Here is a 14,780-nt window from a genome sequence, read left to right as displayed (position 1 = left end):
ATTTTACCTATGTAAGAGTATTACAATCAAAAGATCTCTGCATTTGACCCATCCTAGTGTTAGGAGCAGTGAGCAACCATTAGGTCGGCGCTCGGGGAGTAGTGCAGTGCACCTTGCTCAGGGGCACCTCGGTAGTCACTTGGTCGTTCCGAGACTCGAACCAGTAACCTTTCGGATCCCAGGCCGAGTCCCTACGGACTGAGCCACCACCGCCCTACGACAGATGGTAAGATTTAAGTTGGATATTCAACTCAGAATTGTATTGTAGTGTACTGGAAGTAGACATTGGCAGGAATACTGACAGTTCATTAACAACAAGTTATGTGCCACTACTGAGAATGTAATAAATCAGTTTCCCTCTAAAGTTCTAAATGCAACCAACAAACAGATGATAATAGGAAAGAAACTAGTAAGATCAAAAATGATTTACACAAGGAAGTCTTAGCAGTACCTGCTGTGTGTATTTGGACAGCTGTGTACTTGTATACTTACATGGTTGTCTGCCACGCAGGCACACTGAATTCAGCCAACCGCAGTGGATGGGTGGGATCAGTCCGGTTGTAGCCACGTAGCTAGCTAACAACGTTAGCTGTGCAGGTAAGCTGGGCTCTTCTGCTCCTTTTTTACTTAATAATCGTAAACATTATCCATCAGTCACGCAGTGTGTACCTTTAAAATACTGATGTTATATGTGTATTCCAACTGGGCGGCTTCATCGACTGTTGGTTGAAAATATGATGTTGTTAACTTAGCTTGCCTGGCTATGTAGCTAGCAGTAACTGTTAGCATTAACTGTTAGCTACCATTGAATAAGTTTACACGTACTGTTAGGTTAGCTGTTGGTATTAGCGTGATCAAAGCTAACATCTTACTTGTATCATGTATTGAATTAAATGTGTTTTAATGTAAGCTGTGGTATAACATCACAGTGCTGCTCTAAGATGACAAAAATGACTTAAATTAGCTGACATGTAGCTATTGTGTGAATGTTTTTATTTTAAGCTAACGTCAGCAAACGTCAACATGGACTTGCCACAACAGGGGTACCGAGCAAGTAAGTGGAACCTTCATGAATCACCGTATTACTAAGAGTTAACGTTTTTGTGAAAAATTTGACAAATATCCGTCCATGGTTTCTACTTCCTATTTTCTTACCAACTACAGCTAGACACACTGAGCTTAAGTTAATCTCTTCCTGCTTTAGGTTTATTATAGTCCACCTTAATTGATCTACGTGGTTTGGAAAATATATTAGAAAGACCAGTCCAATGGATTACAATTCAAGCATCACAATGACAGCCTCTAAAACTGTACATTTAATTGAATCAACAATAGGATAAAACAATGGTACACAAACTGAAAATCACAACTTTTTGAATATGATTTGTTGCAGGAGCGTCTCATTATCTTGCTCATCACTCATATTCATCTATTATATGAACAAATTAAACAATTTGAGTTCAGGTTATAGTTGATATTGTAGATAATAAGCTGGTAAATACATGAATATCACCAAGGTTTGATACTTATTAAATTCCCTCTTTGTAATCCGTTGTGTTTTTCCTTTCCACAGCTAAACCGAGAGCTCGTGCACCCCCTCCCACAGCAGACTCTGTGCTGTTTGATGACACCAGCTCTGCAGCACCAGCAATGAACAGTCAAGGATACTACACTCCTGGGTACAATATGGCAGGACCCCAAAATGACATGCAAGGGGGCGCTGGGCCGAACAACATGTTTGCTGACCCGATGGCCAACGCTGCAATGATGTACGGCTCCTCTTTAGCAAACACAGGAAAAGATATGGTGAACAAGGAGGTGAGGAAAACAAGGATATTGATTTCTACTCGTATGGCGTTTTAACCCAGTAACTTATAAATAAGGTAAAGTCCTAGATTTGATAAATAATTGACTTCTACCACAAAAATATATCTTGGGTGATTCAATCTCAAGTTGACAGTTTTAATACAGGTGTAGATGAACCACAAATACATAATGTGATAAAATAATAGGTCTAAACGGGTGCAAAGTCAACGTTTTCCTCCATGAAGGTGTTCTTGTGCCGTTTTATTTAATTTATGTCCAAAAAGGTAACAAGTTGGTCAATTAAAGTCATTCAACATAGAACCACATTGATGTGTACTTTCATTTACACGGTTGAACCGCTCGAATCAATTGTCCAAAAATGACAACACTATTAATATAAGTGCAGCCTCGTCTTTATTTGCAGCTGTGCAGAAATACTGGGTTTAAACATAATTACTAAGGGGAGTCATTGTAAGTGGACAGGTCTTTCAATAAAGCAGACACATTTCTGGTTTGCCTTTTTAATAAAGAGAAACCGTCTGTGAATTAACTCACCGAAGAAAAAGGGTAGGTCCTCACAAAGTAAATGTATTGCACGTGGAAAGCAGTTTAATTAAACTGATGTTGATCCGCCGGATTTGTAACTACATAGACTGGCTGTTGCACAGTGGTAAGGGCGGTCGAAGCCTCCTTTTGAAACAATACTGTGACTCAACTGTATTTATTAACTTTGGCAGACTTTCACTCTTCATCTGCTAAGTTAATGTTTGCCCTTCCTTTACCTTTCAGATCAGCAAGTTCATGTCTGTGAACAAGCTGAAATACTTCTTTGCCGTCGACACCAGATATGTGTTGAAGAAACTTATGATCCTCATGTTCCCCTACACACATCAGGTAATCACAGCCATTCACACTTTGTCCTACAGCATTCAGGACGACACAAAACATTTCATATCGTACATAGCTGCTTGATAATTTTGCCTGGTATCATATTTACACCCACATATCTCATTGAAACCATGCAAACAAGATAATCAGCCACTTAATCACCACTCCAGCTTCATTTATACATCATGATGGCGTGATTGTCAGGGTGGGAAAGTGCACTAAGCTCAGTTAGTTCCCACACACTTGAACTTATTGAGATTGTTAATCAAGTCCCAAACAATCTGTGCCCTGATAATGACCGAACTACACAGACCTCGTAAAGCAAGGGTCACAAAAGGCCATACATATACGTACACATATGTACAGACAAGAATAATTACCATAATCATTTAAAATATAACAGAGAAAAATGGCTCAAGTAAAAAATGGCCATAACACATACTTGTGTATCATGTGAACTGTTAATATAAAGTAAAAAAGGTGACATATCTATTTCCAGTTTCCCTTCTTATCTTCTTCTTCATTATTTGGTTTTAGATGTCTATTATTTTTAAGATGCCATATTTTCTTTCAAGAGCATATTTTAAGTGCTATGTCTTAGTCTGTATTAACTTAATGTGTGCTTTTATCGATCTGCTTGGACTGCTGTTAGCCCTAATTTATCATTGAGCTTTAATCTTGTTTGAATTAACTTCCATAAAGTTATTCTCTAGTTTCCATTTGATTGTTTAATACAAACTAAGTTTTTCCATCTTGTAGACCCTTCAGATTAAAGAGCTTTACTGACGACAGCCTCTTCTGTATTTGTGTTCTTGTTAGGATTGGGAAGTGCGTTACCATCGGGACACGCCACTGCCTCCACGACAGGATGTGAACGCACCAGATCTCTACATACCAAGTACGTTTTCTATAAATACAAAACATATCAGTGACAGAGGATTTTCTGATGCCTGTATAGTGCATTAACTGTACTTTTTGTCTTTTAGCGATGGCTTTCATTACCTACATTTTACTTGCTGGAATGGCCCTCGGCATTCAGAAACGGTAAGTTATTTTTCCATATTTCATTTTCTTTATGACTTACAGTAAATATGTATTTAAAGTTTAATAAGGATTGTCTCTGTGTGAAGGTTCAGTCCCGAGGTTCTAGGTCTGTGTGCCAGCACCGCCCTCGTGTGGGTCGTCATCGAGGTGTTGGTGATGCTGTTGAGTTTGTACCTGCTGACAGTGCACAGCGACCTGTCAACATTTGATCTCATCGCCTACAGTGGATACAAATATGTCGGGTAAATATTGTGTTATATTTAAGATGCTTATTATATTTTACAAAGCAAGTAAGTGTAAGGGTTAGTTTTTTACCAAAGCTCCAACTTATTGTGTAATAAAACCAAACTGCTTAACTGCTACATTAATGATGAGTTTATTCAAAGTCCGCTGAGTTGTTAAAAATGTACCTTTGTAAATAAGGCATTTCAAATGCTTCATAAATTCATATTAACTCACTTTTTGTTATGCTTCTCCTCTAGGATGATCTTCACAGTGTTGTTTGGCTTACTGTTTGGCAGCGATGGTTACTATGTGGCCCTTGCCTGGTCCTCTTGTGCCCTTATGTTCTTCCTTGTAAGTATTAACAACTATATTTACAAATCTTAAATGAAGTAGGTTTTTTTCCTAATCAGAAAACAAAATACATTTGAATACTTTCAGCTTATTACTTTAAACTGAACGTGCATGTTAAAGCGTTTACTAAATGCTGTGTATCTGATTTTGATGATCAAAATATAAAATATACTGATGTGTTAAAGATACATTGTGATGACTCATTGTTTAGCATTTTTATAAAATCTTGTTGATCCCTTGTGTAAGTTAGCTTGTTACAGCAGCTAAGGAATAAAAAAAACAAAGGGAAAAACGTTTAAAATAAAACAAGATAAGAAACGAGACAAAAAATACGAATACAATATATAAAACATTAACACAGCTTTATACATATTCAAACTGTAAACAACTTTAAACCTTTACAGATATGACATATACCTGTTTACAGTAGACCTGGCCCATGGTTAATAATGGATGATACCTGAAGTGTAGCCTTAAATATTTTTCTGTCTTCGCAGGTTCGATCTCTGAAAATGAAGATCATTCCCTCCACGGACTCCATGGGAACCGGATCAAGTGCCAAACCTCAATTCCGTCTTTACATCACTGTAGTGATTGCAGTGTTTCAGCCCATCATTATATATTGGTTAACCTCTCACTTGGTCAGGTGACCGTGAAGCATTTCTTCACCTGAAATCCAAGTGTATTGGACCCAAAACATTTGGTTGTTGAGTGTTTGTACTCCTGCCTTTATACACTCTTTTGTTGGTAAACTCAAAACAAATGTAGATGGTGTTGAACTGCAGTGTGTGTTGAGCTTGTCAGATAGACATGTTGATTAATGAAAAGGCTTCATTGATTTAACCACAAATTGTGACACAGAAAATGTCTCAGTGAAAGTTGTTTTTCTCCATGAGTGTACAGTAACTCTGACAAATGCTTATTTTTGGCCATCTAACTTTGAAAACAAGGGCTTTCATTGTGAGATGTGTTTAATCTCAACTCAAATTCAGTTCTAATTCCCTTTTATAAAATGTCCCATGATTTACAGTATTTTCACGCAACAATAAACTCACCCCACAGACATAAAACTCATATTGCACACATGAGTCAAGTACCATTTTCTGGTATAGTAATGTTGCTGCATTATCTCTCTTGTAAGTCCTGAATTTTATTTAAGTACATTTGAAAAAGCATGACAATGTTTGGATTTTTCTAGAAAAAAATAAATATATTAAGCTTTGTGTATTCGATTTGAAAAGTTTCTAAATCTAGTTCTTCTGTATTTGTTGCATCTGTTTTATTCATGTTCAAATGAATGTCTTTGGGTTTTGTGCTGACAAAACAAAGACATCTAAAAACATCCCATTGCACTTTGAGAAACTGCAATGAACAGAAAGGATTAGGGCAACACGTGAATTATTTCTGTTGTGGGAACAACTTCCCACTTCGGACTTCATCTACAAATGTACATTTTCACTGTGTTCTGACATTGTATAGATCAAACCGTTTATGTAAAAAACAATAATCGGAAGAATGTAAACGATCAATAGGTGTTGCTCCTGCTGCATTATGACCACTTGATGGTGGTCACGGACGTGAGTTGCGGGAGCGCGCACGGCAACGCACACAGTGCAAAGCGTCCTTTCGGTTTCCATGGAGACCCCAGACGGCAACAGAACAAGGAGGGAGAGTGTCCGACTCCGAGTCCAGTTTTAAACACCACAACTTCACCTTTAACTCTTCAAAGGCTTTGTTTTTTTTAACATTCAAGGAGAAGTGTTCTGCCAGGGTCATTGTTATTGAAAATTGGTGAGTAACTAGTTAATAATATGCATTTTGAACCACTAGGTAACATCACCTGAGGGGGAAAAGGCGGCTTTCTTGTCTATATGAAACTTTATATTGTTCCGCCATTTGCCTCCTGAACTGCATTGTAGAGCCATGTGGCTGGCATCACATACAACCCTTCAGAGCATTATAATTTAGATTTTACACGCTAACAATGGTTCATTATTGTGTTAAACTCACTAAATCAACGTTAGCGTACTTTGAATTAGAGTAACAATTATTCTAATAGACATGCACCTGTTCACCGGACAGGTTTTGTTCCTATAAGACAAAGGTACCTGACCGTGAGTGTTAGAATAGTGTGCACAAAGTGGACTTTGCACGTTTAGAGGATGCGCATCAGAGGGGAACGGATAGCTAACATTTAACTGAAACATTTTTCCAGCATTTTTCCATCAGTTTTGTTGGACCTTGCTGAATTATTGTTTTTGTTTTGAAAGGTCATTTTTATGGTTTGGCGAAAGTCAAATGCTTTGTAAAGCCTTAATGATTTGTAACGTTGGCTTTATTAATAAATTGGGCTGGAGTTGACGTGAATCCTTAATGCAAAGTTACTTATATTAAGATAAATAATTAATGGATTTAAGTATCAGAGTACAACTAGTGGGACTAATAGTAGTCCTAGTAGTAGCATTCGTGGTCATAGGAAGCAAATATTCATTTAGTTTCAACAATGTGTACAAACTGTGAAGTCCACTGAGACAAATGTAACATTTGTGATATTGGGCTATACAAATAAACATTAATTGATTGATTGATTGATTGATTGATTGATTGTTTACCCAAAAGGCAAGAGATGTTTATAGAAAAAACATTAGGGATACTGAATAAGATACAAGTGCAGCTATTAGAGCCAACTTTTAATCCTGTTTTCATGAAAACAATTTTGCAGCAGTAACTGTGATTCATTTCTCTCGTTTCTTCCAGGAGCTGAATGATTCTGGATGTTTTCTCTTGGGAGAGAGATGGAGAATAACTCTCACTTGCTTTCGCCCTCGTCACCATGTACTTCTACTTTTGGAGGGTCCCTGCCTTTTTCGTCCTCACCGCAGCAGACCGGCTGCTCCAATGGTCATCTTTCCCTCCCACTTTCACCCATTTCTTTCCCCCCGTCCCCTTCCTCACTTTCTCCAGCAACAGCAGAGTCTCTCCACTCTTTCTCACCTCTTTCACACTGCACAGCGTCTCAGGGCCTTGAAGGACAACACATACAGTGCTTCAGCACAGCGACTGTCCCTGACCAGGACGACCTGACCTGCCTCAACTGGCTGCATCAGAGGGGCAACCTGCTCCCGCTGCAGCCCCTTCCCAAAATTACAACGCTTCCTCAGCTTGAGTCCTTCACACCTACCCAACCTCTTTCTCCTGCCATGTCCAAACCACCGTACTCCTTCAGTAGTCTGATTTTCATGGCGATAGAAGACTCACCTGACAAGAGGTTTCCAGTTAAGGACATTTACGATTGGATAGTGAAACATTTCCCCTACTACAGGACGGCCACCGGAGGATGGAGGAACTCTGTCAGACACAACCTGTCGCTGAGCAAGAGCTTCCGTCGCATTCAGAGGGACAAGAGCCAGGTGGGAATACTATGCATTATATACAGTGAGGGCAAACAACAGTAATTCAAACTAAGTTCAACTTACCACACAAAAACAAGGGGGCGTATACATTACTAGAGAAATAATGACAGATAACATTACATTTGTCACTGATATAATAAGTGCAATCAACAATCAGGATGCAAAACAGCAAAAATCCTGGAAGTACATTAGCTTAAGATAAGCCAAACCGTTTTAGTAAAACAGTACAAGGATCCAAACAATAAAGACATGTAAATACAATGGATGCAACGAACAAAAGCATGTCTTCAGGTTTTAAGAATGAATTCAATAGTGATTACTGGTTCTGCGAGCCTAATCTCTTTAGGCAGGGGACCTGATCAAAAAAGCACAGTCACCATTAGATTCAGGTCAGAGGATATAAGACTGAAAACTGGTTCATATGAGGTCAACATTTACATTATGTAGCCATTGGGTTAGACCCTCCGTTAAAGGGGATCAGTACATTCTTACAATTATCAAACCATCAGGGAGTCAATATTGAGAAGCCAGGATTGGCATGCTGAGCTGCTGCATCCTGAACCAGCTGGAGGCTGGAGTGACTTTTGTTTAAGGCCAGAAAGGCGGGAGTTACAGTAGTCAAGTCTTGAGAGGATAACATCATGAATGACTTTATTCAGATATGTCTTATGAGGTCTTGTGTTTACAGCATTAGGAGCAACCAAAATGTCCTTGAGCAACACTTTGAAGCCAGATGTGCTGATCTGTAGTCGAGTCAGCAACTAAACTGCCCTTTTCTATAATTTCTATAATGTTCTCCACATGTGTTGAGGTTGTTTTGGTCAGCGTCTTTGCATGGGCTGCAGCAGTTTGAATGTTTCAAATGTGTTTTTCTATGTTTGATTCAGTCAGTGGGGAAGGGGTCGCTGTGGTGTGTGTGTCCAGAGTACCGGCCGGCGCTCCTCGAGGTGCTGAGGAAGACCCACAGTTATCACAGCACCAACATCAATCTGTTAAACAAGCCTGTATTGTGAGTACATAATCACAGAGTTTGTACAACAATCAATATTTTTCATTCTGAGAAGAAAAACATCTTTAGTTCCACAAATTCAAAGCTAATAAAACTCTATTAAGTATAGTATTCAATACATCAAATGCAACCAGCTTCATGCACCTGTGGTACATTTAGGTAAGCTGTTTTAAGTCGTAACTTTACTAAGTATTGGATTTGTTCAGTTTTTTTTTTTTATTATTTGGTGAAAAAAAAAATCTTCGATTTCGGAAATGTATGAATTGTTCTGTTCTCACATTTATTATTTTTTTATAAAATATCTTGAGATTTTTTGGGCTATACAGTGGATACATACAATATATATACAATGGATGAAAAATAGAATTTCGAGACTTAAAAGTTGCAATCTTTCACTCTTTTTTTTTTTAAAGATATATTGTTGGATTTAACAATAGGAGGAAAAATCATACAAAAAGAACCCCAAAATATTGCTTCAGTGATATTGTTTCTAATGCAGCAATGAAATAGACTTTGTGTGTGGTGCTCGAGATGTTTCATCTTAATTGCACATTTGAATGACTCTTTACTGCAAACAAACAAACACATGTAGTTATCTAACTTTCTCTCCGTGTTGTGTGCAGGCTGGAGGGAGCAGAGTTTGGGGTTCCTGCAGTGTGCGACTCTATGGAAATGTCAGGTCAGTGGAGAGGACACTCACAGCAGGCTCATGTCTCTTAATTAACTCTAAACTTACATATTTGACCTTTTATGAATTTGTATTCTTCTGCAATGTTTCTTGAATGCAGGAACATCTCTCTGAGACACTTTTATTACATGCAGCTTTTCTCCCTCTCTGAAGAATTCACAGCATGCAACATTATTCCTGTGTTTGTGTTACGTTGTCATGGCAACAACCTTTTAATACCTTAGCAACCCATCAATAGCTTAGTTTCCTTTATGTGTCCCCCGTTTTTATTTCCTAGCCTATGTGCTATATGGGCCCACGTACCCACTGAAGAGTCTGACAAGTGGTTGTTTGACCAGGCTACATGAAAAGGATTTTTCTAATGAATGGACAGTTCACCAAAAATTTGAAATACATATTTTTCCTCTTAACTACAGCATCGCCGTTCTAAAAATAAAGATAGTTTTTATAGCGTTAGTTAATTTTAGCTTCACATTTTGACACAGTTTGACTAGCGGTAATGTTCTGAGTTGCCAGATCTCACAAGAGTGTGTTACTGAGGCAGACTAACAGACAAGTATGTCTCGAACAAATGTAATTTATTCTGATTGGTTCGTCTGAAAATGTAATTTTATTGTTAGATCCTTTGGAAAATATTTTGCATTTTGAAATGTGGTTCAAAATAGACTTTGGTGATTTTGTGGCGAAAAGGTTGTTTACAATCTGTGTTAAATATTTTCCATTGGAGGTAATGGACTCCACCAGATAAGTCTCCTAAAGGGTGTGCGGCCGATACAAAAAGGGACACAGAAACGGGAAATGTATTCTCTGTGTGGCGTCTGTTTTCTATAACGTTTGGCTGTAGTGCTTCTTTCTGACTCATATTCTGCTTCATGCATTGTTTTTCATTCATGCAGATCCTCTCTCTCACACCCTTCTCCTCTCCTCGCCATCAACCCAAATCATGACCGCTGATAACACACCTTTCTCTGAAAACCCACCGTGCCCTTTGACCCCGGATCACGAGGAGCTCGTCACCATGGAGTCGGTTGAATACCATCAGCAGGGCGATGTCAGCGAGGACATGGAGAAGGACCCCCTGTCAGACAGCGGTTACATCGAGTTACATTACTACGAGTCTCACCAGTACCAGTACCTGGTGCTGCCCGGTGACACAGAGCTGGACCTGGAGACCGTGGAGATCCTGCAGCTGGACGCAGAGGCCCAGGAGGCTGCTGGGTCGCTGTTGGACCTGGCAGGCGGAGTTTATTAATCAAAAATCCCTTTTAACAGTCAGAGCTGATACTTAAATCCATCGTAAGCTCCAAGAAAGCAACATAAATTGAGATGACTGTTTTAGAATCTTAATCAATAATGGATGGAGTGATGATGTTAGGAATATCACTTCTTCTTCCTGAGACGTTGACACTGCCCTTATTCTTGACTTTTAGTTAGATAAAAAAAATATAGATCCACCTTTTGTTGGACTAACAAGACTAATGAATCACATGACTTTAGTTCAGGCACTTATGATGCAAAAGCTAAATTGACCACCATACAATGAAAACCTGGACAAATACTTGAGAGTGTAATCCTCAATGAAAAAGGCCGGATAAAGATATACTCAGAGGTTTTAAAACTGAGGGGCAAGTATTAATAGAGTTGGATCTTCGTTACAAAAAGATTTTAGCTTTTCAGCTGTGTTTCCACTTTATGTTCATTCTCAGGGGTGTAATGGAAAAACTGTTTCTGGATTAAGATGTTTTCCATGTTAGGGTACGATTTGTATCGCCTTAAAACCTGAAAAAGAAAATACTAAAATAGCTATTGACTCACATCCACACTGTTGCCTTTTCAATATGAATGAGTCTTTCCAACCAGTTTTTCTCCAAATCATTCAAATAGTGGCCATCTTTTCTTTATTATGTCTTTATAGAGGTTACTTGTTGAGGGAAAAACATTTAGACAAATGTATTTGAAATATATTTTACTTTAACTCTGTTACTATATTGTATTCTGAAAATACTGCATTTTACTAGTTGAGTGAAACACTTAATTTATAATGTAGCTGCAATTGTAGATTGAGCTCCGAAAATGGGAAAGCACTTCTCAATTACAATTATAAGTACTTCCAATTTTCTTTCTATGTATTTCTTTACACCTATTGTCATTTTTCATATCATTTGTGCTTGAGTTTTATTTACATTATGTAATGTTACAGAATAACTTTTAATTTTCTGTGAATTTTAAAAACTAGATATAATCTTGTATGCTAAGCAAAATGTTCTTCAATCAGGAATTCTTTGATTGGAAATTTGAGTTATGAATGCAAAACGAACCCACTGCCATTTAAAATGCTTTACATTTCAGTGTACACGGAAATTCTGTTTGTTAATGTTCAAAAGTTTCAGATTTTGTAATCTAACTAATACAATTTCCTGCTGTTAAGTGAATCAAAACGGCCTATTTTTCTGTTCATGTAGGTGCCTTTACAGTGTGTAACCATCAGTGCTGTAATTTAACTGTACATTTACTCAACACTATACTTTAGTAAAACGTTAGGTACTTGTTCTTTAATTGAGTATTTTCACATCATGTCACTTTATGCTTTTACTCCACTACATTTTGTGGACAAATGTCATTTTTAGTCCAATACATTTGTTTTACATATTTATTTACTGGTTACTTTGCAAATGTAATATATGATATACATTATAATATAGTATTATAGGTTAAGCTAGTGCATCAAGTAGTTCAAATAAACTCCACCAAGTGCAAAAGGTAAGTGATGAACACATAAATGCACCAATAATTGTAATAAAATAATTAAAAAATATATGTTGCCTAAATGGCCATTTTGCATAACGAGGAATTGTGCGTTTGGACTTTAAAGCATGTGTTAATGCTTATACTAGTAGTGCTACTTTTACTTGTAAAATAATCTGAGTACTTAGTTGATAGACGTGGTGTGGGTGCTGCATCTTAGTGGTGTTTTTGTCTATTGTCGTGTTCTTTTATTCCATGAAAGACAAACAACTTCTAAGTTCAACTATTTATTAAAAGAGAGCAAAAGATATATTACTTGGCCAATGACTCGTCACGTCATAGAAATCACAGGCAGCAAAGCTGTTATCTGTAACCATTACTATTTCCATAAAGAGCCTTGAACCACGTGGGTCAATACATTTTATTACACAGGGCTTTGCCCATACATTTATGATTGGTTAAGACTAGATGGAAAGTAACCTTGGTTTTTACAGATATAGTGGAACCTTCATTATAGGCCTACTGGTTCCTAGTTATGTGTAGGCGCGGAGCTCAACCTAATCTCAAGGCCGAAGCAATGTCCTGCTCTGAATAACCCTTGTTTTACAGTGTCTGCACCACGCTACTTTCTTATTGCAAGCTAAAACTTTCTTGCTATGACTTTTCCCTTCGTTCCTATCCAATCCATCAAAACTTGGGATTGGTGATTTTGTCAATTTATTCCAAAGTCATAGAAACACCTCATGAGCACAATTAGCAAATAATGTAATAATCAGTCTTGTAATGTTATATAAAATAGACTCCACACTATAAAAGTTAAACCATTAGAGGGCGTAACAATCCCACACACTGGACACAGTTTGCTAAACATGAACATGTTATGCCCAGCCCAGTGCCATATACTGTAGAATATGCCAGGACAACACAGAGGAAAAGGCACAGACAAACGGCATGATATGCTATTCAATGTTTATTGAATTCCATTTATTTAAAATGAATGGTCCTAAAACAGCACATTTAACATTATCATCATCATGCTGCTGCTGCTATTCCTTTGACTCATTGTGCTGTCAGTTGACAATCATTGATAGGCAACTGTGGGTCTCCTGTCCTTTCTGAAAGTCATAAAGATTACATTAGTACTTTAGATTACTTGTGTCCTCAATTACCATGGGATTACTGAAACCACCATGAATTAAAGAAATGGTAGAAATGTATCTAATCTGAATTTTGAAACCTTCCTTCCCATCCCCTCCCTCTAAATATATCAATAAACATTAGGATGTGATGCTCCTTACTACCATACAGGTTTAAGAAGATAATATTTGTTTTAAAGAATTCAAAGCAATAAACAACAGGCTCTTTAACCAAGGCAACGTTAGCCTAACATGTATATGTTAACTGGTAAGATAGCTGTTCACAGTATATTTTTCTACTTTTTGTAATGCTATTTTATTTCTATTTAAGATGTTTACATTTTCGATTTGTTAATTCTAGTCTTTTAACTGTCTAATGTACAATGCCTTGTCTTTTGCTGCTGCAGCGTAAACATTTCCCCAATTGGTATCAATAAAGTACTTCTTATTTTATCTTAATCCTCAAATATTAGCAAATGTTACTTTAAAAAACAAACAAACATTGATGTAACTACATACAAATATCGATATGTTGTACAAATATTGCAAATCAAAACATTTATTGACCACGAATTACCAAAAATTGCATTTCTATCCTGGTATTAATGCATTCAAATCGTGATTCCAATGGCCCGCCACGAACTTCCGGGGAATTATTGAGTCTTCCTGAACCACGTGAGGATCAAGCATTTTGGACTTCCGTTGTCGCAACTCTTCTATCTTCTATATGGGGCTGGCCGGTTATGGCTAGAAAGGATCCGTCTAGTGTAAATATGACGTCACGTTCTCGTTGTAACTCTCGTTGTAATTGGAGCGGCTCGGAAACACATCTACAGCAGTAACATGATGCAACATACACATTAATGCAGCAGCGATATTTATAGAGAAACATCAGACATAATAATAAAACACTGCAAGGGAACATTTTATTGCACCAGGAACTATCTTGGGACTTTTACTGCGGCAACGTTGACTTGCCTGTGAATAAAAAATAAACCATAGTATTGGTGATCTACAGTGTTGTCATTCTTCTTTGAACACCAGCAAGACCGCTAACACCCTATTTCAACAATCACACTCCCTGTAATTGACATAATTAATAGATAGTTTAGCTTCTCATCATCATTTGCTGTGGCCCACTGATGTTAACGATCGTACCTGAAAGGCTGCCTGCCAAACGTAAACATTCAGCCACGTGACATTCAGCCAAACTCTCGCGAGAGTTTTACACAAGACGGATCCTTTCTAGCCATAACCGGCTCTGGCCCAGCCCTCAAACAAAATCATGTTGCTAAGATACAATGTCAATATTTTAGATATGATTTGTATACACGCAAAACACAAAAGGGCTGAAACCTGTTGGGTAGTTACGTATTCCGCATCTAATAGTAGGGCCGGGCACATTGGGTAACGTAGTTCTTAGACAAACGTAAGCAGAAGCAGGAAATCCCATAAAGACTACATGTCCCAGACGA

The 14,780-nt window shown here is 37.8% G+C and overlaps 2 protein-coding genes and 1 long non-coding RNA gene across 3 annotated transcripts; 2 read left to right on the top strand and 1 right to left on the bottom strand.

Moving 5' to 3' along the window:
- Positions 1-103: 103 nt before the first annotated feature.
- yif1a (Yip1 interacting factor homolog A) lies at positions 104-5,546 on the top strand. Its single transcript, XM_079670605.1, has 10 exons — positions 104-226; positions 512-597; positions 1,003-1,054; positions 1,574-1,818; positions 2,596-2,700; positions 3,514-3,592; positions 3,681-3,738; positions 3,825-3,980; positions 4,221-4,314; positions 4,812-5,546. Exons 3-10 carry the CDS (start codon positions 1,024-1,026, stop codon positions 4,962-4,964), a joined length of 921 nt encoding a protein of 306 aa, XP_079526731.1. The 5' UTR covers positions 104-226; positions 512-597; positions 1,003-1,023; the 3' UTR covers positions 4,965-5,546.
- Positions 5,547-5,675: 129 nt separating this feature from the next.
- Positions 5,676-12,164, top strand: LOC307032551 (forkhead box protein N2-like). Its single transcript, XM_079670600.1, has 5 exons — positions 5,676-6,105; positions 7,072-7,724; positions 8,615-8,736; positions 9,360-9,415; positions 10,321-12,164. The coding sequence occupies exons 2-5, from the start codon at positions 7,089-7,091 to the stop codon at positions 10,674-10,676; spliced, it is 1,170 nt and encodes a 389-aa protein (XP_079526726.1). The 5' UTR covers positions 5,676-6,105; positions 7,072-7,088; the 3' UTR covers positions 10,677-12,164.
- Positions 12,165-13,121: 957 nt separating this feature from the next.
- On the bottom strand, positions 13,122-14,646 carry LOC307031658. The gene is made up of 2 exons (XR_013806042.1): positions 13,883-14,646; positions 13,122-13,284 (listed from the first exon to the last, which is right to left on the bottom strand). It is a non-coding gene; the product is annotated as an uncharacterized lncRNA (long non-coding RNA).
- Between the last annotated feature and the right edge of the window lie 134 nt (positions 14,647-14,780).

Source organism: Notothenia rossii (assembly GCF_949606895.1).
Source record: "Notothenia rossii genome assembly, chromosome: 3".
NCBI lineage: Eukaryota > Metazoa > Chordata > Actinopteri > Perciformes > Nototheniidae > Notothenia > Notothenia rossii.
This window is presented reverse-complemented; position numbering and strand designations above follow the sequence as displayed.